General features: G+C 38.2%; 1 protein-coding gene across 2 annotated transcripts in view; it reads right to left on the bottom strand.

Annotated features, from left to right (window-relative positions):
• Nucleotides 1–2,956: 2,956 nt before the first annotated feature.
• The window catches only part of dis3l2 (DIS3 like 3'-5' exoribonuclease 2), a 101,925-nt gene continuing 79,951 nt past the window's right edge, over nucleotides 2,957–24,930 (bottom strand). Inside the window, exons 18-21 of one of the 2 annotated variants that reach the window (XM_067361728.1) lie at nucleotides 20,211–20,341; nucleotides 19,873–19,977; nucleotides 5,927–6,031; nucleotides 2,957–4,765 (exon numbers count right to left, since the gene is read on the bottom strand). In XM_067361728.1, the coding sequence (XP_067217829.1) occupies nucleotides 4,667–4,765; nucleotides 5,927–6,031; nucleotides 19,873–19,977; nucleotides 20,211–20,341 (440 nt within the window). In that variant the 3' untranslated portion in view covers nucleotides 2,957–4,666. The remainder of the gene's footprint in view (nucleotides 4,766–5,926; nucleotides 6,032–19,872; nucleotides 19,978–20,210; nucleotides 20,342–24,930) is intronic. The other variant, XM_067361727.1, reaches the window with a different exon arrangement.

The following is a 24,930-nucleotide window of genomic DNA, read 5'->3' as shown; positions in this document are numbered from 1 at the left end:
CTTGGAATCCGCAATGGAGCTGATTTATTATTTATTTTTTCCCCTTGCAAAATTGTTTAATACAGCATTCTATATGAATATGTGTGTTTTAAATGTTTAAAATATAATTAATATATCATAGAGTTGTTTGTGGTGGGGAAAATTAAACGCGATATGCGGTAACGTCACAATCGTGTTGCATTGTGGGTTATGGAGCTGCCTGAAGTGCACATATGGACTCGCTCCCTCGGTCAAAATCGAGAGGAGCGAGGGTCTGTCCATATAAACTTCCCTCGTCCACTTCACGAAGTGGAACCCACTTCAAAATGGCGGCAGGGATTCCCCCGAGGGGAAGTGTTTAGGGAAGTTCGCGAGCGTGTGTCTAAAAACGAACTGGAACGCAGCCCGGGAAAATGCCCGGTATGCCAGATTACCAGTCCAGCCTTGGATCTATCACTGCTTACCACATATGTGCTGATTCTGACAACTAACCTCTTTCTCTAGATTTACCTACCATTGTGACCAGTTTTTCATTTTTTACCTCCTCTTCATTAATAACTGGAGACCATTAATTTAAGGAAATGAGCCCTAGAGAAGCGAATACCTCGTCGACTACAGCCCTCTGCACAGACCCCAAGAACCGACTACAAGGCCCAGACAAGTCTTCTGCACAGATCCCTATGGCCAGCTTCACCTCCCAACATGCTGGCATGATGTATCCCAATCTTCAAGAAGCAGCAGTTGAATTACAGCAGAATTGAATCCCATTTGCAACACTGATCATTATTTTTCTGTTTATCACTGTAAATCTGAAACAATCTGTATTGTATTAAGAGCTATATAAAAGTGACTTGATGGAGGTGGTAGAGACTTGGAAGCGGTTTTTATTAATTTTGTAGTCAGTATCTCACTTCACCACATTCATTTGCCAAACACCACAGGTTTTTCCCCACTACTACTCACATATTTTATTTTAGGACTACATTTTTAGACCAGTGTTACAAAAAATGTGCACTTACGTCAAATTTAACCCCTAACAGAGTATGGAGGACCAGAAGTGTCATGGAAATAGTAATACAGCATATCATTAATTAATAATTGTACAATAAAAATGTGCATTCATAAATGTATTTACAAATTAATTGATCAATCTAAAAATAAATAGATTAAATTGCAAAGTAAATCATTTTTTTTAATGAGCAATAAAAGCAGTAATTATAAAAAATAATTTATAAATGAAATATTAATCTATCAATAAATGGTTCAAATTAAAAATGGATTTAACAAAATAAAACACTCAAATACATCATAAAAATACATTTATGAATTCATAAATAAATATTGGAATTTCAAATTGTATTTGAAAATGCAATTTAAAAACATAAATAATTAATTGGATTCAGAAATTGAATTACAAATATAGGTTCTAATCATCCATTAAAAAAGGGAATTCAATTAACCATTTGCATTTGCCCACTGTTTTTCCTTTTTCTACTAGCTATTTGATTTGCTTAATCATTTAGCTTCTCTTTTTAGCCTCTCTGTTTAGCATTTCAGTGACACTTTTGCTATTACCTGGCAAGTCATGTGCAGACGTATGTCATTAATATGGAAAGGGGAAGGTGATTGATAGAAAACCTAAAATGGAAGAAACAATTTCCCACACACATGATAACATAAACATTGCTGTAATGCTTTAGCTATAGCTAACGACATGTAGTGTTTACAACACTGGAGAAAAGTAGTTTGCAACTTCCGGTTCACGGGGAGTCGGGGACTTTAAGGACAGCCTGCATTGGATGACGACGCTACATGTCGTTAGCCACAGCTAAAGCAATAGACAAGACAAGACACACCAAAGCGTTTTGCTATCTCCCTGCACCAGATTCCAAGGGAGATTTGTTGCTGAATCTTGTCTCTTTGTAATGTCAAGAAGGCTGAAACTCTGAGATGTTTCCAATTTGGTGAATTATATGCTCCACCTCATCAAACGGTGTCCTCCAAATGCCGACAGGATGCTTAAGTTTTCCTTAAGATGAAGCAACGTTGTCAGAGCATAGTCATAGTCAACTGGCATATTACTGTCGATGCAGTCAGCCAAAGAAATTATGGCATTTATTGTGTTATCCCATGTGGGAAATTGTTTCTTCCATTTTAGGTTCTCTATCAATCACCTTCTCCTTTCCACATCAATGACATACGTCTGCACATGACTTGCCAGGTAATAGCCAATCAGAGATTTTGTTACACTCATCTCACATTTACCTCGGGTGCATCTCAATCAGCTCCCTAGTTCAGTAGTCAGGACAGTGATCAGGGAATCAGTCACATTAATTTAAATGATATACTGATTCACGACCTAGGGAGCTGATTGAAACACAGGGCTCATTTCCCCAGCATGCAAGTCCCAAAGTGTCACTGAAATGCTAAACAGAGAGGCTAAAAAGAGAAGCTAAATGGTTAAGCAAATCGAATAGCTAATAGAAAAAGGAAAAACAGCAGGAAAATGGAAATGCAAATGGTTAATTGAATTGCCCTTTTTAATGGATGATTAGAACCTATATTTACAAATATAGATTCTAATCATCCATTAAAAAGGGCAATTCAGTTTCTGAATCCAATTAATTATTTCTCTTTTAAATTGCATTTTCAAAAACAATTTGAAATTCCATATTTATAAATTTATAAATGTATTTTTAAATGATGTGATGATGATTTATTGAGTGTTTTGTTGTTTTAGTAAATCCATTTTTAATTTGAACCATTTATTGATGGATTAATATTTCATTTACAAATTATTTTTATAATTACTGCTTTTATTGCACATTAAAAAATAAAATAATGAATTACTTTGCAATTTAATCCATTTATTTTTAGATTAATTAATTTGTAAATTTACTAATGCACATTATTGTATTGTATCGTATTGTACAATTAGTTATTAATTATATGCTTTATTACTATTTCCGTGACACTTGTGGTCCTCCATAACAGAGTACTTACAACACAAGTCTCTAATTAAACACCATATGCAGATTTAAAACTTTGACATTTTATATATGGATATTGGCGTGTTCCAACCATAGACTGTAAAAAATGATGGGCAACACACCTTCACTCTCTTCCATTGTAGTAAGTGAAGCTGTCAATCATGACGTAAAAACCTGTGTTTTTAGAGCATTAAATTACTAACAAAAAACAAACTTAAATTTAAAGAAAGAACACTTTAACTAATATCAGCGTGATAAAAACTGCCTAAAATGACAGAAACCTTTTTCCAAAATCTTTGGAAAAAAATATTTGATGAGTAATTTGACTATTTATTTTCACGTTACATTACATTACAAGGAGAGGGTGGGGTTTATGACCTACACTGCATCCAGCCACCTGGAGGCAATCGAGACACTTTGGCTTCACTTTTCAGGACTCATATGGCATGCTTGGTTCCAACCTTACAACAACTGGACAACTCTTTTCCCCACTTCATTTACACAGCAGTTTTTGTAAAATAAACAAAAAGCAATTTTTTTTGTTATATCACATAGCTGCTTTCTTGCTAACTGTAAAGCTTCTTCAACTGAGTTTAATTGTTTAAATGAAGTTAAGCCCAACTGCCTTTTTCTAGTTTTTCTGACATGTTGTATAGTCATTGTCTCTTTTAACATTTTATACTGGTCCCAAGGATGGCATATCATACTACACAGTAGAAAAGACATTGTTTGCAAGATCAATAGTTTATAAGTAAATAGTTGATATATCTGAAACAATCACTGAAATTCCATGTGCAAAAACAAACAAGAAAACATTAAATGAAACGCATTAAAAGAGACAAATTACACATAAAAACATTTCCTAAAGACGTCAAACAGACGTTCAGTGTATGTAAAACAACATTCAAGTGTGTGGGGTATTTGGGGCAATACCTTTACATATATCAGACGTCAGCAATGGAGCGATTAAGTAAAAAATTCTGCCAGATGTTTTCTTCTTATGGAGAAAAAGTTGATGCTTTACAATTAATTCTCGAAAATAATTAAAAAAGCATCTATCAATCATTAACAAATGATTCACCCAAATGTCTTAGAAACAGATCCAGTATTTGCAACAAAACAAAGCAATCTCTTAGCCAAGCTAATATATAGTTCAAAAATCACTTAAAATGTTATTTTGGTTAAGGTCTCAATGCTTAACATATCTGCAACTTCTGAAGTTGACAAATGCCATTTCTGAAGTTATTATCTCTCAAACAAAGGCTGCACAAAAGGTTTAAGGTAGAACAAAAATAATGCCCAAATGTTACAAAGCACACAATGGTGGAAGTGTTAAAATACTGACACCAAAAACTAAAATTAACTTTGGAAACTATTCTTTGAATCAGGATGGATTTCATTTTGTTTCAAAATAGAGATACTTAAACTCATGGCACAATCCCTGAACACAAAACCTTCACTTAACACTTCCTGAGGCAAAAGCAAAAATATTTCAAATATTTCAACTTTAACATTATCAAATTAAAAGAAATGTACATTTGAAAGATTTCAGAACAAAATTCTAAAAAACAAATAAAATCACATAAAACTGAGCTCATGGTTTACTGGTGCAGAGGAGAAGCCTTCACCAATATCGATACTTCTGTTTGGTTAAGAATAAACCTGCAAAAAAAAAAAAAAAAATGTGTTGGGATAATTCATACAAGTGCTGAGGGTCTCTTGAGCACAGCACTGTATTTCATTGGAGCTCTATCTGCCTTCAGCTGAACATTCAACAGGGTAAAGATGGAGATCTCCTGCAAAAGAAAACAACACACCATTATCCACTGCAAAAAAACAACCATGGTATGTGATTGCTAGGATGTACTAAGATGTAGCTAAAGTCTTGATACGCAGTTTCTATGGGCCAACCTAGACTTTGTTGGCGCCCTAGGAGAGATTTTAGATTGGCACACCCACCCCCCACAACACTGAAATGCTGATCTTTTTCATTTATATTGTAAAAATGATAATTAAATAATTTGTAACAAATAAACAAATTTGACAAACAACCTGTTCCAAATTCTTTCTTGATTCTTTCTTCAGTCAAAAGTCTTTTTTGATCTGGGACAGATCAGAGTACTGGCAGCCCTCATAAACTGCTGGTACTCTGTTCTGTCACAGTTGCCATGTGAATAACATTCCCAGCACTGTGAAATGCATTTACATATAAGCACTGTCAGTAATTAGGAAGATTTGTGGCACAACAGATAATAAAAAATATATATAAATCCTCTCATGCTCTGCCCCCATCTTTTTGCACCCTATAGGCTGCCTATGTTGCCTATGCCACGGTTCGGCCCCAAAGTAGCTCACTGTTAACTGCTTGCTGTGTTTTCTGAGAACACTGCTATTTGGTTACTAGGGTGTTCTAAGCAGCTTCCAGGGTGTTGCTAGGTTCTGAATGGTTTTAAAAATATTGATATGGACAAAAGAATTTGGACACAAATCTTAATTATCAAATTCAGGTGTTTGAATCAGACCCAATGCTGAAGGTGTACAAAATCGAGCACCTAGCCATGCAACCTACATTTACAAACATTTATGAAAAAAAAAGGGTCATTATGAAGAGCTCAGTGAATTCAAGTGTGGTACTGTGAAATTAGTGATAGGATGCCACCTTTGCTATAAGTCAGTTTGTGAAATTTCATTCCTGCTAGATATTCCACGGACCATTCCATTCCATGGTAAGTGGTATTATTGGAAAGTGGAAGCATTTAGGAAAGACAGCAACACAGCCACGAAGCGCAAGACCATTTAAAGTCACAGAACAGGGTCAGTGAGTGCTGAGGAGCATGGTACTTAAAAGTTGCCAACTCTCTACCTGTTCCATATAGGCGAACAGTTACAAACTTCCACTCCATGATATTCTACTGGATGAATGGGCAAAAATTCCTACAGAAACAGTCTAAAATCACCTGTTGTATGGACTCATTGCTTGGGTCATCTGTTTCCCAAAAAAGTGTCATCTTTGGTCTCTTTCCCACTTTACGGAAGTGGACCGCCTTTAGTCCATCTAATGACTTCAAGAGAAAGAAAGCATGATAATTATTGATTATTTCATACATTATTAAAAAGCAGTGAATGTTTTTTTCTGTTGTGGCAATATATAGTGTGCTGATTTACAGCTCAGCTTAATACCACATTACATTCAATGGATTTAAAGGGATAATTCACAACTGGCGAAATAGGATTTTAATTAAACTTGAAAAAAAAAAAAAAAAAAAAATTAAAATCAGTGCTACCTGACACACAAAAAAACAGATAAAAAGGTGCTGTTGTCTCCCTTTTTTCCAAATAGGTTGGAAAAACTCCAAACCCATGATGCACTGGGGATGTTGCCACCCAAGGCCACTCCCAGTCTGCTCCTACTGAATAGAATTGACCAGAGTCAAATACTGCCTTGCTTGAGTAGGAAATACTTCTTGCCAAACTTTTAGTCACAATGTTTTTGTTTTTTTCAGGATAAAGCACCATTGATACCATTTAAACTTAGGGCAGCCCCATCCACCTTTTATTTTAGTTCTTTAAAGTGTACACCACTTGATGCTGGGACACTATCTATTCCAAATATATTTTCAGTAAAGAATCGATTAATTAATTAATTAAATTAATTTTCCAATAATTAACTGGTGGTGTATTTCTCTGAAAATGTGCTAATACAGCATTATGAATCGGAACACTGTGGTGTAAATTTGTGGTGTAAATTGAGGGAGTAAATGAACACAGGTGGAAACTAATTACATAATTAACAGACTGACAGACAGAAACTAGGACAAACTAAGAAACACAACACAGCACACATGTGACAGTTCGCCCCCTCCCAGAAAGGCATGGTCTCATGCCGTATAAAGTCCAACTGAGGAGGGAGGGTGGAGGTTCTAGAGAAGGGGGTGGAGCAGAAGAAAATAAACATGAAACTGTCCACAGAGTTGTGGAAGGTGGGAGGAGCCAGGAGCAGGAGAAGCCAGGTGGTAGTCCAGAGACCAGCCAGGTTGAGGCCCCAGGGCAGAGTCAAAGGTGGGAGGAGTCTTGGTGTCTTCCATCAAGTCGACTCCCTGGGGACGACCAACAGATATGCAGCCAAATATGGAGACCAAGATGGAGCTGATGAGCCCATGCATAGCCAATGGTCCAGGAGACCGAGGAGGAGCCATGGCAATGAGCGTCTGGGGTGGAAGCAGAAGTCCAGAAGGCAGAGGCTGAGCTGGTGGGACTGAGGACGGAGGCGGAGCCGGGGGAAGGCGGAGCCAGACAAAGCCGAAAGTGCAGGTGGGTCAACAGCTGACCAAGGCGGAGGGACAAGGGAGCCCAGAGAAGCAGTATGACCGATGGATTCCGGTGGAGCCGAGGGAGGGAGGAGCCAAGGCGTATCCAACGTGTCTACGGGCTGTGGCGGAGCAGGGGGCACAGAGGCTGGAAACAAAGACAGGGGATCCTCTGTTCTGGACGGAGATGATGGCCTGAAGACACTAGGCAGCTCTACATGGCATGTAGGACAATTGGAGATTGCTCGATTGCTCCTGTCTGCCTCGCTGCTGGTGTTTGCGTCTCAGTATAGCTTTGTTTTCTCTTACTTTTATTGAATCTCTTACTTTTATTCATTGTTGCTTATATTATTATTATTGCCTACCACATTAATCTGACATCGCTAGCCTGTAATCTTTGAATCTAAATCGCTGTTACAACGCGTTTGCATCTCGCTTGTTAACTTTTCATCAGTCTCGCGTGCTCCTTTTCAACGCATTCATCAAACAGCTGTGGTAACTCGGATCAGTCTACAAACACGGTGAGTCATGTCATCCTTTCCCACTGTTATCTCCTGCTCAGTTTGTCACATGTTCAGTGTAGCTCTCTCTGTCAGAGTAGGGAAATAGTCAAGCTGACAGAGAGAATCTCAGAATTAGAGACACGCATCCGAACTTTAACCGAGGATAGTAAGAATGCAGGTGCTTCAGATACTGTTTTGGATGCGACTTGCTTAGTGAACTCTGTACGTTGTTCGGTTCCGGCTGTAGAGCCCGCGCAGCAGGGCACTTGGGTAATGGTGAGGCGGCCTAGCCGTGGAAAACACCATTCTTCCGTTCCATTAAGAACATCAAACAGGTTCTCCCCACTCAGTGATGCACCCACTGAGAATCCTGTTGAAAGTGCCCTAGTTATGGGTGATTCTATTACACGGAACGTGAAAATAGAGACACCAGCCACCATAGTCACATGTTTGCCGGGAGCCAGAGCACCTGACATCAAAGCAAATTTAAAAGTGCTGGCTAATGCTAATCGTAAATACTCTAAAATTATTATTCACGTCGGCACAAATGATGTTTGACTTCGCCAATCGGAGATCACTAAAATTAACATTAAAGAGGTGTGTGAACTCGCAAGTACAATGTCAGGAGAAGTAATTTGTTCTGGCCCTCTTCCTGTTCGTAGGAGTGATGAGATATTTAGCAGATTATCATCACTCAATGGCTGGCTGTCTAAGTGGTGTCCGCAGAATAATATGGGTTTCATAGACAAAAAAACATGACAAACTGGGGCCCAGGACAGGAAGCAGACAGACTGGCTAAACCGACCGTCTGCTGGCTGCCTCACGTTACAGAAGTCAGATAATTCCCAACAAATAGAAACTCTTGCACCTAGATATTATCACATAGAGACTGTGTCTGTACCCCGAATTAGTAAAAACAAAAAACGTCCAAACCCATGAAATGGTAAAAATTGAATTGATGTTCAACAAATAAAAAATAGAGATAATAATGATAAACAAATGATAAAGCTTGGGTTGTTAAATATTAGACCACTTTCTTCAAAAGCACTTATTGTAAACAATATTATCACAGACAATAATCTAGATGTGCTGTGTTTGACAGAAACCTGGCTAAAACCGGATGATAACATTACTTTAAATGAGTCTAGTCCTCAAGGTTATGATTATCGACACAATCCTCGACAGAAAGGAAAAGGGGGAGGTGTTGCTGTAATTTATAGTAATATTGACAGTATCAGCCAGAAGTCTTTCAAATATAATTCCTTCGAAGTGATGGTGTTTTACGTAACATTATGTGAGTTGACATTTGTGTTGGCTACTGTATACAGGCCACCAGGACACCATACAGACTTTATCAAAGAGATTGCAGATTTTCTATCAGAATTAGTACTAGCTGCAGATAAAGTCCTTGTTGTTGGTGATTTTAATATCCATGTAGATAATAAAAAAGACTCATTAGGATTGGCATTTACAGACATTCTAAACTCTATTGGTGTTAGACAACACGTGTCGGGACCCACTCACTGTCGTAATCATACTTTAGATCTAATATTGTCACATGGAATCGATATTGATGCCGTTGAAATTCTGCAGCAGAGTGACGACATCTCAGATCATTATCTATCTACATTTAGTCAAAGAGGCTAAACTGCCTCCCTGCCATAAATATGGTAGAACCATCACTTCTACCACTAAATATTGCTTTATAAATAATCTTCCTGATCAGTTTCATCGCCTTAGCATTCCAGACAGCTTAGAAGACCTCAATATTGCAACAGAAACTATTGCCTCTGTCTTTTCCAGCACATTAGACTCAGTTGCTCCTTTGCGTTTAAAAAAGATTAAGGAAATTAATCCAACACCATAGTACAATGAGCACACTCGGGCCCTAAAAACAGCAGTTAGAAAAATGGAGCGCAGCTGGAAGAAAACAAAACTAGAAGTATTTCGCATTTCGTGGAGAGAGAAAATAACTGAGTACAGAAAGGCCTTAAAAACTGCTAGATCTGCCTATTTTTCAAAACTTTTAGAAGAACATAAACACAACCCTAGGTATTTATTTGATACAGTGGCTAAATGAACAAGAAATAAAGCTTCAACTTCTGATGTTTCCAAAGAGCACAGCAGTAATGACTTTATGAACTTCTTTACTTGCAAGATTGATAATATTAGAGAAAAAATTATAACCATGCAACCTTCTACTACAGTCTTGTGTCAGACAGTGCATTGTAGTGTCCCTAAAGAAAAATTCAATTCATTTACTGCCTTAGGAGAGGAAGAATTGTCTAAACTTGTTAAATCATCAAAATCATCGACATGTATGTTAGACCCTATACCGACTAAGCTATTGAAAGAGATGCTTCCAGAGGTCATAGATCCTCTTCTTAATAGTGTTAATTCATCTTTATCGCTAGGATACGTACCAAAAACCTTTAAGCTGGCTGTCATTAAACCTCTCATTAAAAAACCTCAACTTGATCCTAGAGAATTAGTCAAATACAGGCCGATTTCAAATCTCACTTTTCTGTCAAAAATACTACAAAAGGCAGTTTCATCACAACTATGTTCCTTTTTAGAAAGAAATAGTATCTGTGAAGATTTCATCAGGATTTAGACCATACCATAGTACTGAGACTGCTCTCATTAGAGTTACTAATGATTTGCTCTTATCATCAGATCGTGGTTGTATCTCTCTATTAGTGTTACTGGATCTTAGTGCTGCATTTGACACTATCGATCACAATATTCTTCTAAACATACTCGAAAACTATGTTGGCATTAGTGGAATTGCATTGGCATGGTTCAAATCATACTTATCTGACCTTTATCAATTTGTAGTAGTAAACGATGAGATGTCATATCAATCACAAATTAAATATGGAGTACCGCAAGGCTCAGTACTAGGACCGTTGCTTTTTGCTCTGTACATGCTACCGTTGGGAGATATCATTAGGAAGCATGGCGTTAGTTTTCATTGTTATGCTGATGGTACTCAGCTCTATATTTCTTCGCGCCCTGACGAAAATCACCAATTCGCTAAATTAACAGAATGTATAGCTGATATAAAAAACTGGATGACTAGTAATTTCCTACTACTAAATTCAGGAAAAACAGAGATTCAAATTTTTGGACCGAAAACTTCTTCACGCAATAATCTAGTATATTGTCTAACACTTGATGGCTGCTCTGTTAAGTCTTCGTCGTCAGTTAGGAACCTGGGTGTGCTCTTTGATACCAATCTTTCATTTGAAGGCCATGTTACTAGCATCTGTAAAACTGCATTCTTCCATCTTAAAAATATATCTAAACTACGACATATGCTCTCAATGAAGAATGCAGAACAGTTAGTTCATGCGTTCATGACCTCAAGGCTAGATTACTGTAACGCTCTACTGGGTGGTTGTTCCTCCCGCTTGATAAATAAACTACAGCTCGTACAAAATGCAGCAGCTAGAGTTCTTACTAGAACTAGGAAGTATGACCATATTAGCCCAATTCTGTCATCACTGCATTGGCTTCCTGTTAAACATCGTTTAGATTTTAAAATCTTGCTAATTACTTACAAAGCACTAAATGGTTTAGCTCCCCAGTACCTAAGCGAGCTCTTAATACATTATAGTCCTTCACGTTTATTGCGATCTCAGAATTCAGGCCAGCTGATAATACCTAGAATATCAAAATCAACTGCAGGTGGTAGATCCTTCTCCTATTTGGCACCTAAACTCTGGAACAATCTTCCTAGCATTGTTCGGGAAGCAGATACACTCTGTCAGTTTAAATCTAGACTAAAAACGCATCTCTTTAACCTGGCATACACATAACACATTATCAATTTATATTTTCAAATCTGTTAAAGGATTATTAGGCTGCATAAATTAGGTCAGCCGGAACCAGGAACACTTCCTATAACACCAGATGTACTCGTTACATCAGAAAAAGAATGGCATCTACGCTAATATTAGTCTTTCTGTTTATCCCGAGGTTTACCGTAGTCAACCGGATCTGGGCCGTATCCAGCTGAGACCAAGGACCGGTGCCATGACACGACCACAACGCAGCCCTGAAGTATCAGCAGAGATCGAGTCAACTAGATCATCCATTGTGAAGACATCATCAACACGACAGCCAGTGCCACAGTTCCTCAACAGACCGTCCATACCGGCGTGATGAATACGTTCCTCAACTGGACACGACCACAACGCAGCCCTGAAGTATCAGCAGAGATCGAGTCAACTGGATCATCCATTGTGAAGGCCTCATCGACATGACAGCCAGTAGCACAGTTCCTCAACAGACCGTCCATTCCAGCATGATGAATACGATCCTCAACTGGATGGAACTGAAATAAATACTTTGATTGTTGCGATCCTATCAGAATTATGATAGCAACCTGATTGTAATAAAGCACTGTTCGCCAGAGGAGAACTGGCCCCCCGACTAAGCCTGGTTTCTCCCAAGGTTTTTTTTTTTCTCAATTTTAACAGCTATTTGCCACTTGTTTGCCACCTGATGTCACCTGATGGAGTTTGGGTTCCTTGCCGCTGTCGCCTTTGGCTTGCTTAGTTGGGTACACTTGACATTTGATATTCAATAGTATTATTGACATTTATTGAACAGTGCTTCTGATCTGTCTGCATTGACACTATTATTTAAGATCTGCTGTGCAGCCAAATTATGTACCAGTTATCAATGTAAAGCTGCTTTGACACAATCTGCATTGTAATAAGCGCTATATAAATAAAGGTGACTTGACTAGAAGATATAGAGGGGCTTAAGGACTTCAGCGGAGATGGGGCTGAGGAACTGACTGATTGAGGAGGTGGGAGAGGAAGGCTGGGAGGGAATTCTGGAGATACTCGGGATGCTGGAGAATCGAAGACACTGGGGGACTAGGAAAAACCTCTCCTCAAAAATGAATAAGGTCCTCATCAAAAATGTCCTTTAGTTCCTCATAATAGTTGCCAGAGAACAAACAAATCCCATTCTGCGTGGTGGAGTTGTGGGCAGGGATTTCCTCCCAGCCCTCAAGCTCCATGAGCACTCCCTCATCGACGAATGATGTTACCAGCTCCCGCACGTTGTCAGACTCTTGCAATGAAGTGGGCTCTGGGGCGATGTTACCATCCGACCTTGCCCTTGGTCCTGGCTCATCCATCGCGGCTGGCATGCCTCCTCGGTCTGCGGTGGGCTCATGGAACATCTCTGTCGGTTCTGCCCCTTCTCGCCAGATAGAGAAATGCACAGGTGTGGGCCTCAAGGCTTTTCTGCTCCTGCTCCAGGCATAGCAGTAATACAGCAGGTGAGTTCATCTTTAACATTCAGGCGAGTTGTCTTTGGTTTTGGTCCATTCTTCTGTTACGTAACATGTTAGTGGAAGCTCACAAAGACGAGGATGAATAGGAAACAGGATTGTTTAATAACTAAACTCAGGAAACCCTTTACAAACACCATAACTCAGACACATACATTGATGAGGATAATCCAAGACTAAGCCAGAACTGAGGAAATAACAAAAAGGAGCTAATGAGGGAGTAAATGAACACAGGTGGAAACTAATTACATAATTAACAGAATGACAGACAGAAACTAGGACAAACTAAGAAACACAACACAGCAGACATGTGACAAGTAGGGTTTTTGAAACATTTGAAAAAAAAAAAGAGGCATCATATGAGTTTGGAGCATATATATTGACAAATGCAAACCTATTTCCTTCTATTAAATGTACAGCAAAATGCAACTCTAACTTTATTATTGAACACACAGGTTCTGATGATGATGGTAGAGTTGTGTTTGAAAAGAATTGTCACCCCCCTTTTTTTAAGATTTACAACTTTATGATACTATGGCAATGTAGCGCCTGTTTTGCATTTTTTGGGAGTCCCTGGCGTTAAGGTGGGTTACTTGAAGAAACGCTACATCAATCTTTTTTCTGTGTAAAAAACCTAAAACCCGTGTATGTTTGATAGGAGAGTTTAACACCCTAACTTTCAATGACAACTTTTTTATTATAACCATAGTATGAAGTTACAGGGCTCACACAGAATGACATGTAATGCTTAGAGTAGGTTAATAAGCATACCATTAAGGTTTCCATCGGTATATGCAAAAACAAAAACAAAGATAGTCCTGAATGCTTTATGCGCCTAAGCGCCCCCTCCCTTTCCCATATCCTTCCTTTAGCAAAAGTCTGTGGTGGTCGCAAGGCAATGTCTAAACACTATTCACCTTATTAGCCCCCTATGAATTTAACAGTTGAGGAAATTAAAATTATAGAATGAATATTTCAAAAGTCAGTATAAAATGCAACGATTTTCAGAACTGGATTTTTTTTTACAGCAACCAGATTTAAACTAAGAACTGTAGCCCGTCTGAAGCAAACATACAATAATTAAACAGGATCTTTACATATAACAGTCTAACAACCTGCACATGGAAATTGTTTAAAGGAGATTTTGAAACAAAATGCAGTTATATAGAAATAAAAGTGTAGTTACCATTTCACTTTGGTGAACTGAAACTTTAAGCTGAAACTTTAAACTGAAAAGTTTACGCTGAAAAAGTCTTGGTAACACTTTACAATAAGGTTCATTAGTTAACATTAGTTAACATGTACTAATAATGAACTGCACTAAATAAAGCATTTATTAATAATAATTAATTTTGTTAATTTCAACATTTACTAATACATTATTAAAATCTTGTTAACATTAGTTAATGCACTGTGAACTAACATGAACAAACAATGAACAACTGTATTTTCATTAACATTAATACAGTAACAAATGTTTTGCTCGTGGTTAGTTTGTGTTAATACAAACCCGATTCCAAAAAAGTTGGGACACTGTACAAATTGTGAATAAAAAAGGAATGCAATCATTTACAAATCTCATAAACTTATATTTTATTCACAATAGAATATAGATAACATATCAAATGTTGAAAGTGAGACATTTTGAAATGTCATGCCAAATATTGGCTCATTTTGGATTTCATGAGAGCTACACATTCCAAAAAAGTGGGGACAGGTAGCAATAAGAGGCCGGAAAAGTTAAATGTACATATAAGGAACAGCTGGAGGACCTATTTGCAACTTATTAGGTCAATTGGAAACATGATTGGGTATAAAAAGAGCCTCTCAGAGTGGCAGTGTCTCTCAGAAGTCAAGATGGGCAGAGGATCACCAATTCCCCCAATGCTGCGGCGAAAAATAGTGGAGCAATATCAGAAAGGAGTTTCTCAGAGAAAAATTGCAAAGAGTTTGAAGTCATCATCATCTACAGTGCATAATATTATCCAAAGATTCAGAGAATCTGGAACAATCTCTGTGCGTAAGGGTCAAGGCCGAAAACCATACTGGATGCCCGTGATCTTCAGGCCCTTAGACAGCACTGCATCACATACACGAATGCTACATGGGCTCAGGAATACTTCCAGAAAACATTGTCGGTGAACACAATCCACCGTGCCATTCGCCATTGCCGGCTAAAACTCTATAGGTCAAAAAAGAAGCCACATCTAAACATGATCCAGAAGCACAGGCGTTTTCTCTGGGCCAAGGCTCATTTAAAATGGACTGTGGCAAAGTGGAAAACTATTCTGTGGTCAGACGAATCAAAATTTGAAGTTCTTTTTGCAAAACTGAGACCCACGTTATCCGGACTAAAGAGGACAAGGACAACCCAAGTTGTTATCAGCGTTCAGTTCAGAAGCCTGCATCTCTGATGGTATGGGGTTGCATGAGTGCGTGTGGCATTGGCAGCTTAAACATCTGGAAAGGCACAATCAATGCTGAAAGGTATATCCAAGTTCTAGAACAACATGCGCTCCCATCCAGACGTCGTCTCTTTCAGGGAAGACCTTTCATTTTCCAACAGGACAATGCCAGACAACACTGCATCAATTACAACATCATGGCTGCGTAGAAGTAGGTACTGAAACGGCCAGACTGCAGTCTAGATCTTTCACCCATAGAAAACATTTGGCGCATCATAAAGAGGAAGATGCGACAAAGAAGAAAACAGTTGAGCAACTAGAAGCCTATATTAGACAAGAATGGAACAACATTCCTATTCCTAAACTTGAGCAACTTGTCTCCTCAGTCCCCAGACGTTTGCAGACTGTTATAAAAAGAAGAGGGGATGCCACACAGTGGTAAACATGGCCTTGTCCCAACTTTTTTGAGATGTGTTGATGCCATGAAATTGAAAATCAACTTATTTTTCCCTTAAAATGTTAAATTTTCTCAGTTTAAACATTTGATATGTCATCTATGTTGTATTCTGAATAAAATATTGAAATTTGAAACTTCCACATCATTGCATTCTGTTTTTATTCACAATTTGTACAGTGTCCCAACTTTTTTGGAATGGGGTTTGCACATTATGCACATCGGGTTTACATAAACTAATGTTTAACTAATGAACCTTATGTAAAGTGTTAAGCCGCAGTCACACTAGACTTTGAACATACAAAATTTCTTCGGATGCTGTAACAGTTGTGATATGATGTCATGGTCTACAGCGTCTTTTTTATAAACATGAATTCAACAAATAACAAAGCAAAACATTCAAAATGTAAAGTTATAGAACTTACTCGACTTTACTGCAAAACTATCATTCTTTTAATTCAGCCAAGAGGTCATGCCGTGGTGAATCAATCTTCTACTGGTCGCAGGTCTTCATGTGATGAAAATTCGCAGGTCAGAGTTCACCAAACATGAACTTTGGAACGCAGCGAAATGTGAAATTTTTCGCATGAGCTTGAGTTTATGGTCTGGCGCATTCGCATGCATTTGAAAGGAAGTCGATGGAACGAAAAGTGCAGTGTGACTGCACCATGTATTGTGTAGGTTTATCAGCAAAGACATTACACAACTCTTTAGTCGGCCTCATCCATTTCCTGCTGAAGCAGGAAGTTTAAAGATCTTAAAGCAGTAGGTACCGTTGCAGCATCAAGACCCTCAAGATATTTTTCATTGTCCTCCAGAGGTTCAAATGAGTATTTCTGACCCTTATGGGTGACTCGCAGTGATGCTGTGTAGATCAGGAAAGTTTTCTCATGACGGTAATCTGCATAGAATTCCAGGCGCATTCGTCCGGGCAGAGTGGGTTTTGCTTTCCGGGCTCCTGGAAGGATGGCTTGACTGTCAGGATAGCGAAGGATCTGGAATATCAATGATTGTGGTTTAGATGAGTTGAAGTTCGAGTATATTTGGTGAGCTCTATTGATCTTGATCAGGCCTGGGCATGCCATAAGTTGAGGAATCCTTTTAGGTAGCATTTTCTGTAGAAAGCCGACACAATCATCCCCTTCCATTCCTGTTGGTAGATTAACCAGGCAGACACTGTTGCGTCGTGACTGGTCTTCGAGGTCATTGCATTTTTGCTGCATCTGTTCAAGCTGAGCTTTGTATCTGTATATTTTTTTTGGTTTACTGAGCAACAAAACAATAGAGATGCCTCTGAGGATTACAAGATCTTTTGCAGTCCCAAACTGGAAAAAAACATTTCTTTGCATTGCCTTCCTTGTGATCAGGAAGTGTGAAAGAACTTTATTTTAAACAAAGTTACAGTTTGTGTCAGTAAGACTCATTTTACTAATTTGTTTTTAAACATGACACAGCTTGATGCAGGTTTTTCAGAGAGACTGAAAATAAAAGATGATGCAATGTCGACTATACTGAAACTGACAATAATGTTGCAACACACAAGTGTACATGTACTCATTTACTTTACTGAAAATAATGAACGATGAATATAAGAACGACAAACGATGGTACATTCATTCATAATTTGTTTACACAAAACATTGTAAGTTATCCTTTGTTAACTATGACTGTGGTAACTCCAAGTAAGTTACTTAAACTTTATTTACCACAACCAAGACTTATAAAGCATGTAATACGTAAGCAACAAGGTATTCGAGGCTGTGCTGTATCGTAAATAAGTCACGGCTGAAGGGCGACCTTTTCAGCCATGACTTATTCACAATACAGCACTAGCCTCGAGTACCTTATTGCTTTTATAAAACAAATATTAAAGGTGCTACAGAGGATGTTTTGTTTTATACATTTTTGCAATATTACTTGAAACTGTCTTTACTAACTGATAAAAGACTATTTATTAGGTGCACTGAAAGAAAATAATATTAATATACATCATCTGTGCACAAGGTAGGGCCTTAAAAACATCAGCCAATCCCTCTGGCTTGTCAATCACTGCCATTACGTTTCTTGTGAGAGACGTGCGCGGCTGCGCGCTCCAGTAACTTTCCACACTCCACAGGCGCCGCAATGCAATGTTTTTGTCAGGAGACAGAAGTAACAACTGCAGATTACGAGTTACCTGCGGTGAGTCCGACATAATGAATCCACTAACACGACACAGCAAATGGCGGTGGTAAACACTCATGTTCCAATACTCATGCATGAGTTTTGGGAGGTGTTCTCTCGAAATGAGCTGTGAAGGAGGAGGGGTTGTTCTTAGGCATGCACTCATTTCAAGTCTTTGGTTTCTCAGTTGGCGAAAAGATCCTCTGTAGCACCTTTAAAGCTAGAAATATTTATAAAAGCAACTTTCACAAAGTAAACTTTTTCTAAAAGCCTTCCTTCTACCAGTCAGTGTGCAGTAGTGCAAAACTCTCACTATCAAGGAAGCACAAAAAAATGAACATACAGTACACAAGAATAAATACAAACAAGTGTTTGTGAGGTGGGACCTCCACACAGAGTTAAAGGGCAACTTCACAGTGACCTCCCCTTTCCTCTTCCTTCTTCTCCTGGTTGCCGCGTGTGGGTCTAGAAACCTGGTCCAACCGTGAGGTCGCGGGCTGGCAGGCCACAAAACCTCTAGCCATGTGGAACTTCCCCGACCATAATGGAGTCAAACCAACCAGGAAAGTTCGTTATCATTTCCTCAATTAACGCAGAAGAAATTGATTGCAACTTCAAAACCATCGACTCAAGGAAGCATCAAAACCAGACAGCTTCAACTGAAAAAGCAAATGCAGGTTTTGTTCATTTAATGTATACATGATTGTGTGTGTTTGTTTGGATTAGTTGTGTTCATGACAGGGTTGGGCTGATAGACAATGCCATCGTCCATCACTGATGCTGACAGGCAGCTTGCATTGTTCCCAATCACAATAAAAATAAAGTTGAAAAAAGTTCAATGAACACAATTTAAAAAGTAAAGTTTTTATTGCGCAAAAAATGGCAAACAAATGATAGGCTACTAGATGTTTTACACAAACTAAACCCCTGATATTCATATGGCAGACTGTGGTCTGCATCCAGACCCTGGCATGTTTACATCCAGACCCCACGAGACAGAACGGTAACAGCATTTTACTGTTTCTAGTTGGAGTGGTGCGGAGCACAGCACAAGCACTCAGGATCGTTTGTGGTAATGATATTTCAGCACCATATCCTTTGGTTGTTTTATCTAAAGCCAAACGCACTACATTCGAGCCCTTCCAGCTCCTTGCACTTTCGTGCTTTCTCTCTTTCTCCAGACGCGTGCCACATTAACGGTGCATGTCCACTGGTGTGGATCAGAGCTGGCATTTTTCATTAATTCCAATGAATTAAATCCCCCTACCCCGATGTCATCCTCTGATGCCAATTTGGTAGACATAGCCAATGGTCCTAATCTTGCTACATGCTCGTAGTAGTACTGTTCAATAAGAAAGTTATTTCCATTACCCTGGAAATTAACATTTCTTGAAATTAATAAATAATCAATAATCAATACTGAGTGTCTGCTGGACGAACTGATAAATTGTTTGTAATATTAGTTCAACTACATCAAGTTAATCGGATTAACTGAGCCAAATATTCATAATTAATTATGACAAGTTATGATTAATTATTAATATTTCCCCTTTGAGCTGATTTGCTACATTATTGAAAAAAGCAGCTCATGAACCCTCGAAAAACCTCTGGCCATTGCTTTTACATGCCTTTTCATGACTCTTATGGTCGAATAATGGGGCAAATGACACCAATGTATTATTATGTAAAACATATTTTACATATTTTTACTATTCCAAGGAAAAGCTGTGAAAACAAATAGTTAAATAAGTCATACATACATTACAGTAGATTCGTTTCTGCACTCCGTAGCGAAGCACAAGCACATCAAAGGACTGGTCCAGAACCCCCATGACCATAGCCTCTGAATCCAGAGGACCACAATCCTACCAAAAACATCATGCTCATAAATAAATGGTTTGTTTACCAACATAATTTCTGCCTTTGCAGATCAATAGCAACTAAGCTTACATTATGTCAAGGGCAAAATGTATTTGTTCAAATTTGATCAATGTTTGCTTGTTTATGATTTATATACAGAAGATTTTTACTTTATGTGCAAACTTTGCAAATAATAAATAAAACCTGACCTCTTGAGCATCTTTCCTATGATACGTACCTTCACAAAGACAGCAAAGAAAAGTTCAGAGCTCAACTCTTGAACTCTCTTTGAAGCAGTCTTCCTGTCATTGCAGTGGGATGCCTGTTTGTGTACTTCCTCTCCTGAGAGACTCAAACATGGACCACAGTCTGTAACGAAACATAGAATAAATATGAGGCTTCAGATAAAACAGCACTGAACTTAAAGTCTGATTTTATTGCACATCCTTGCCATCTCTAGCTTAGAGCAGACTGCCAATTGGAGAGTGGTTAAGGATGTTCTGCTCAAGCAGTCATACTGATGCCATCAGAGAGGAACGCTATTCCAATGGAAAGCAAATTTTGACATTTTGATTAAAGATTACAAAAGATTTATTTCTGTGGATTAATTTGCACAGATTAATTGTAAAACTAGTAAAGGTCACTAAGTAAATAGGGTCAATTTATTTTTACTGAGACTTTAATAAAACACTACAGCAACAACTGAAGCATCCAGGTCAAAATATATGACAACTGAATGAAAATTTTCCACTTTCAAATGTGTTTTAGTAACAAGAACTTGGCATGTTCATGTAACTCATGTAACATATTTTGTAACCTATTTTGTCTATAGTGGGCATAAAAGGTCTACACACCCCTATTAAAATTGCAGCTTTCTGAGATCATGTCAGATCTTTGTCCACTTTTAATGTAACATTGAAAGTAAAAAAAAAAATTCATGTATTCAATTCATGCAATTCATGTAAATTCATGTAAAAAAAAAAAAAAAAAAAAAAAAAGAACAGAGAGAATAAAAATAGAAAAGAAAAAACAGAATAGAGGGGAAAAAAGGAATAAAATTACCTGGTTGCATAAATGTACAAACCCTTTTATGATGGAGCATGGTAATCTGTTTGAAATTAACCAATCACATTCAAACTCTTACTAACTAACTACTGCGTGGAAGAAGATGTGCCACACTCTGATTGGATCCTTGGTGAATGAACAAACAAATGTTCAACATAATCAGATAAGATGCCAAGACAACTGCCAGACACCTCTTCCAGGGCAGGAAGGGGGACCTTTTGCACCCACCACAACTAAGGAGAGGACTTCTCATTGGAAGACACATTGACTCTAACCACCAAACTCATTCCTAAGGTTTAGGCAAGAACTGCCATAAAAATTCCTAAAGGACATCCTGAATGCAGCAACGGTGACTGAAATAAAGAGAGGCCACAGAGATCTACCTAAATCCATTCATACCCATGTTTGGAGGTCTTAATTTGATTTAAACTGCAACACATCCAGAATATATGGTTACAGACTGTTAACACAACAGGTCATGGGACAGACCTCTTAAAGCTGCAGTAGGTAACTTTTGTAAAAATGTATTTTTTTACATATTTGTTAAACCTGTCATTATGTCCTGACAGTAGGATATGAGACAGATAATCTGTGAAGAAATCAAGCTCCTCTGGCTCCTCCCAGTGGTCCTATTGCCATTTGCAGAAATACACCGCTCCCAGTAAGAAACAACCAATCAGAGCCAGGAGGAGTGTCTTAGCAGTGTCAATCAAGCTCGCGTGCGAGCGCGTACAGGCGTTCAAATTCAAGATTACCAGTATGCCGCAGCTTTGCTTATGGCGGACAAACAATCCAAACTGCCAATTCCTCGAGTGGCACCTGCTCATAAAATAAAGACAGGTAAACGAAAAAAGACAGATGACGATGATAAAAAAGCCAAAAAGAAAGAATTAATATGAAATAAAATGAGGGTTAATATCGGAGCGGCTTTTCCGAGGTGGAGGGAGCTACATGTCCTGAAAGGATTAAAAACCGATGCAGAGTTAGCCACATTTCTGCTTGACAAGTAAGTATCCCTGCTTGATTTGTTTAATTTTTTAAGAACTACACAACTAAGATAATTTCAAAACAGGCCTGCCCGTCCCCTGCCTGATGCTCTGCGCACACCATGGCTTCCTCTTCTCCCCGCCCGTTAACTCCTCGAAGTTGCTGTGGGTGTGAATTCGTTGTCGGAGCCCACTGACTCAGTGTCAAAACTCTAGCCGCATAACATATAGATAAAATGTCACGCACTGTGTAAAGCAACTATTGAAACCTACTAATTCACTGGCTTGTCATGTTGCTGAAATAATGTACTAGCAAACCTTATTTAGCATTACATATCGATAGAATAATTACTTGCATACTGTAATGTTAGTTACCGTTATATTATCTTACTAGCTATTTATTACTTATAGAAATAATGCAACGTCATATAGTTACATTACATGTATTGCAAAATATGTAATGTTTTGAGGACCAAGTTTGTAGTCAAAGTATGGGCAGGCCATAGTCAATGTAAATCATATTGTTGATGTTTCGTCCGTACCAGTGAATGTGCCATAACTGTTTATCCGCCGTCATCGGTGGCCCTGCTTGCACAGGCAGACAATTTAAGGATAGTGAGTATGATTGAGAAACAGGCCAAAGATGAGTTAAAATCAGCCTTGTCTGAAATTTCTAGTTTGAAAATGGACTTAGAAATAGAACACAAACTGAGTATTGGTGCCCGTGAGCAGTCAGAGTTGTTACCCTCGAGTCGGCTGTTAAATCAGTTCATCTGAGTAGAGTGGGTCAACTATAATATTATAGAGCGACGAGAATATTGTTTTTGCACCAAAAAAAAAAAAAAATTTGTAACAATATCTATTTCAAAACACTGCTTCATGAAGCTTCGGAGCTCACATGAACTGATTTAAATGTTTTTAGTGCCTTTATGGATCTTGAGAGAGGAAGTACCATTGCTGTGAATACAGGGCTCACTGAGCCATTGGATTTCATCAAAATATCTTAATTTGTGTACCGAAGATGAATCTTACAGGTGTAGAACGACATGAGGGTAAGTATTAAATTACATTATTTTCATTTTTGGGTGAACTAACCCTTTAAGACCTATACCGCATTATATGAACAGTTATAGATATAATTAATTATATAAATAATATAAATGTAAGAACAGTTATAGTTATATGTTATTTTTATAATTACTTATAAGCTATGCATTTGCTTTTTCAATGCTCATGCTCATAATCCATTATACACTCATTTATAAGTAGTCAGTCATATGGTTCCATGAATGTATTTATAAAGATGCAACCTGCATTGCTATAATGTTATACATTGTTTTATGTGTCCGAGTAGGCAGAATGATTTTAACATAACTTTGAAGCAAAAACACTAAAATATACAATTCCCAAATTGTTAGTATGTGTTTTGAGGCCTTATTTCAGTGATTTTTGTTTTGTTTGTTTTTTTAACCAAAAACCATGCATATACGTAATTCTCTCAAAAATACAAACGTGTACATATTTGTTGCTCACATATTATTGTAGCCTAGTTTGTGCTGAATACAGTGTAATGAGACTTTTGTCTATGTTTATAAGCCTATGAAAAAAGCACAAATGTCAGGGCATGTCAAAACTACTCCAGTACCCCAAATTAGCCTCAATGTCCACTTTTGGGCACTGACAATATAGTTTTATCTAATAATCAGTTTAAAGGGATAGTTCACCCAAAAATGAAAATTTAATGTTTATCTGCTTACCTCCAGTACATCCAAGATGTAGGTGAATTTGTTTCTTCAGTCGAACGCAAATTATGATTTTTAACTGTAACCGCTGCCGTCTGTCAGTCAAATAATAGCAGTGGATGGGAACTTCTACTCTAACAGTAAATAAACTTGCTTAGACAAATCCAAATTAAACCCTGCGGCTCGTGACGACACATTGGTGTCCTAAGACACGAAACGATCGGTTTGTGTGAGAAACCGAACAGTATTTATATAATTTTTTACCTCTAATACACCACTATGTCCAATTGCATTCAGCTTCCGGTTAGTGAGGTCAAAAAACATGTTCTGATGACCGAAGTGATGTCTCGCCCATAGACTTCAATGAGCGCGAGACATCACTTCCGTTGTCAGAGCGCGATCAGATCTCACTAACCAGAAGCTGAACCGAGTTGGACATGGTGTATTAGAGGTAAAAAATTATATAAATACTGTTTGGTTTCTCGCACAAACCGATCGTTTCATGTCTTAGGACATCAATGTGCCGTCACGAGCCGCAGGGTTTAATTTGGATTTGTCTATGGAAGTTTTTTCGACTCTTATTGTTCAAGTTCCCAATCACTCCTATTATTTGACTGACAGATGGCAGCTGTTGCAGTTAAAAATCATAATTTGCGTTCGACTGAAGAAAAAAAAGTCACCTACATCTTGGAGGCCCTGGGGGTAAGCAGATAAACATCAAATTTTCATTTTTGGGTGAACTATCCCTTTAAAGGGGTGGTTCATTGCAATTTAACTTTTTTAACTTTAGTTAGTGTGTAATGTTGCTGATTGAGCATGAACAGTATCTGCAAATTTATAGCGCTGAAAGTTCAATGCAAACGGAGTTATTGTCTTTTAAAGTTATGGCAGTTTATTGCCTACAAAAACGACCGGTTTGGACTACAACGAGCTTCTTCCCACGTTGGTGACATCATAAACCCGGCAAAACACTGCCCCTGGGAACACGCAACAAAGTGGGCGAGGCCATGTCGCGCAGCATAATGGAAGCGGAAGAGTTGTGTTAACTGGATGTGAGCGGCGCGATGCAATGCGTCAAAAGATAATAGAAGCCATTATAATAATAAGATATTGTTTACACCATAGACTGTAAAAAACACTGTCTACACTGGATGTGCCATGGAAG

This window comes from Chanodichthys erythropterus, chromosome 15 (assembly GCF_024489055.1).
Source record: "Chanodichthys erythropterus isolate Z2021 chromosome 15, ASM2448905v1, whole genome shotgun sequence".
Taxonomy (NCBI): Eukaryota; Metazoa; Chordata; class Actinopteri; order Cypriniformes; family Xenocyprididae; genus Chanodichthys; species Chanodichthys erythropterus.
The sequence above is the reverse complement of the archived record's forward strand: the minus strand, read 5'-3'. Positions and strand labels throughout refer to the sequence as shown.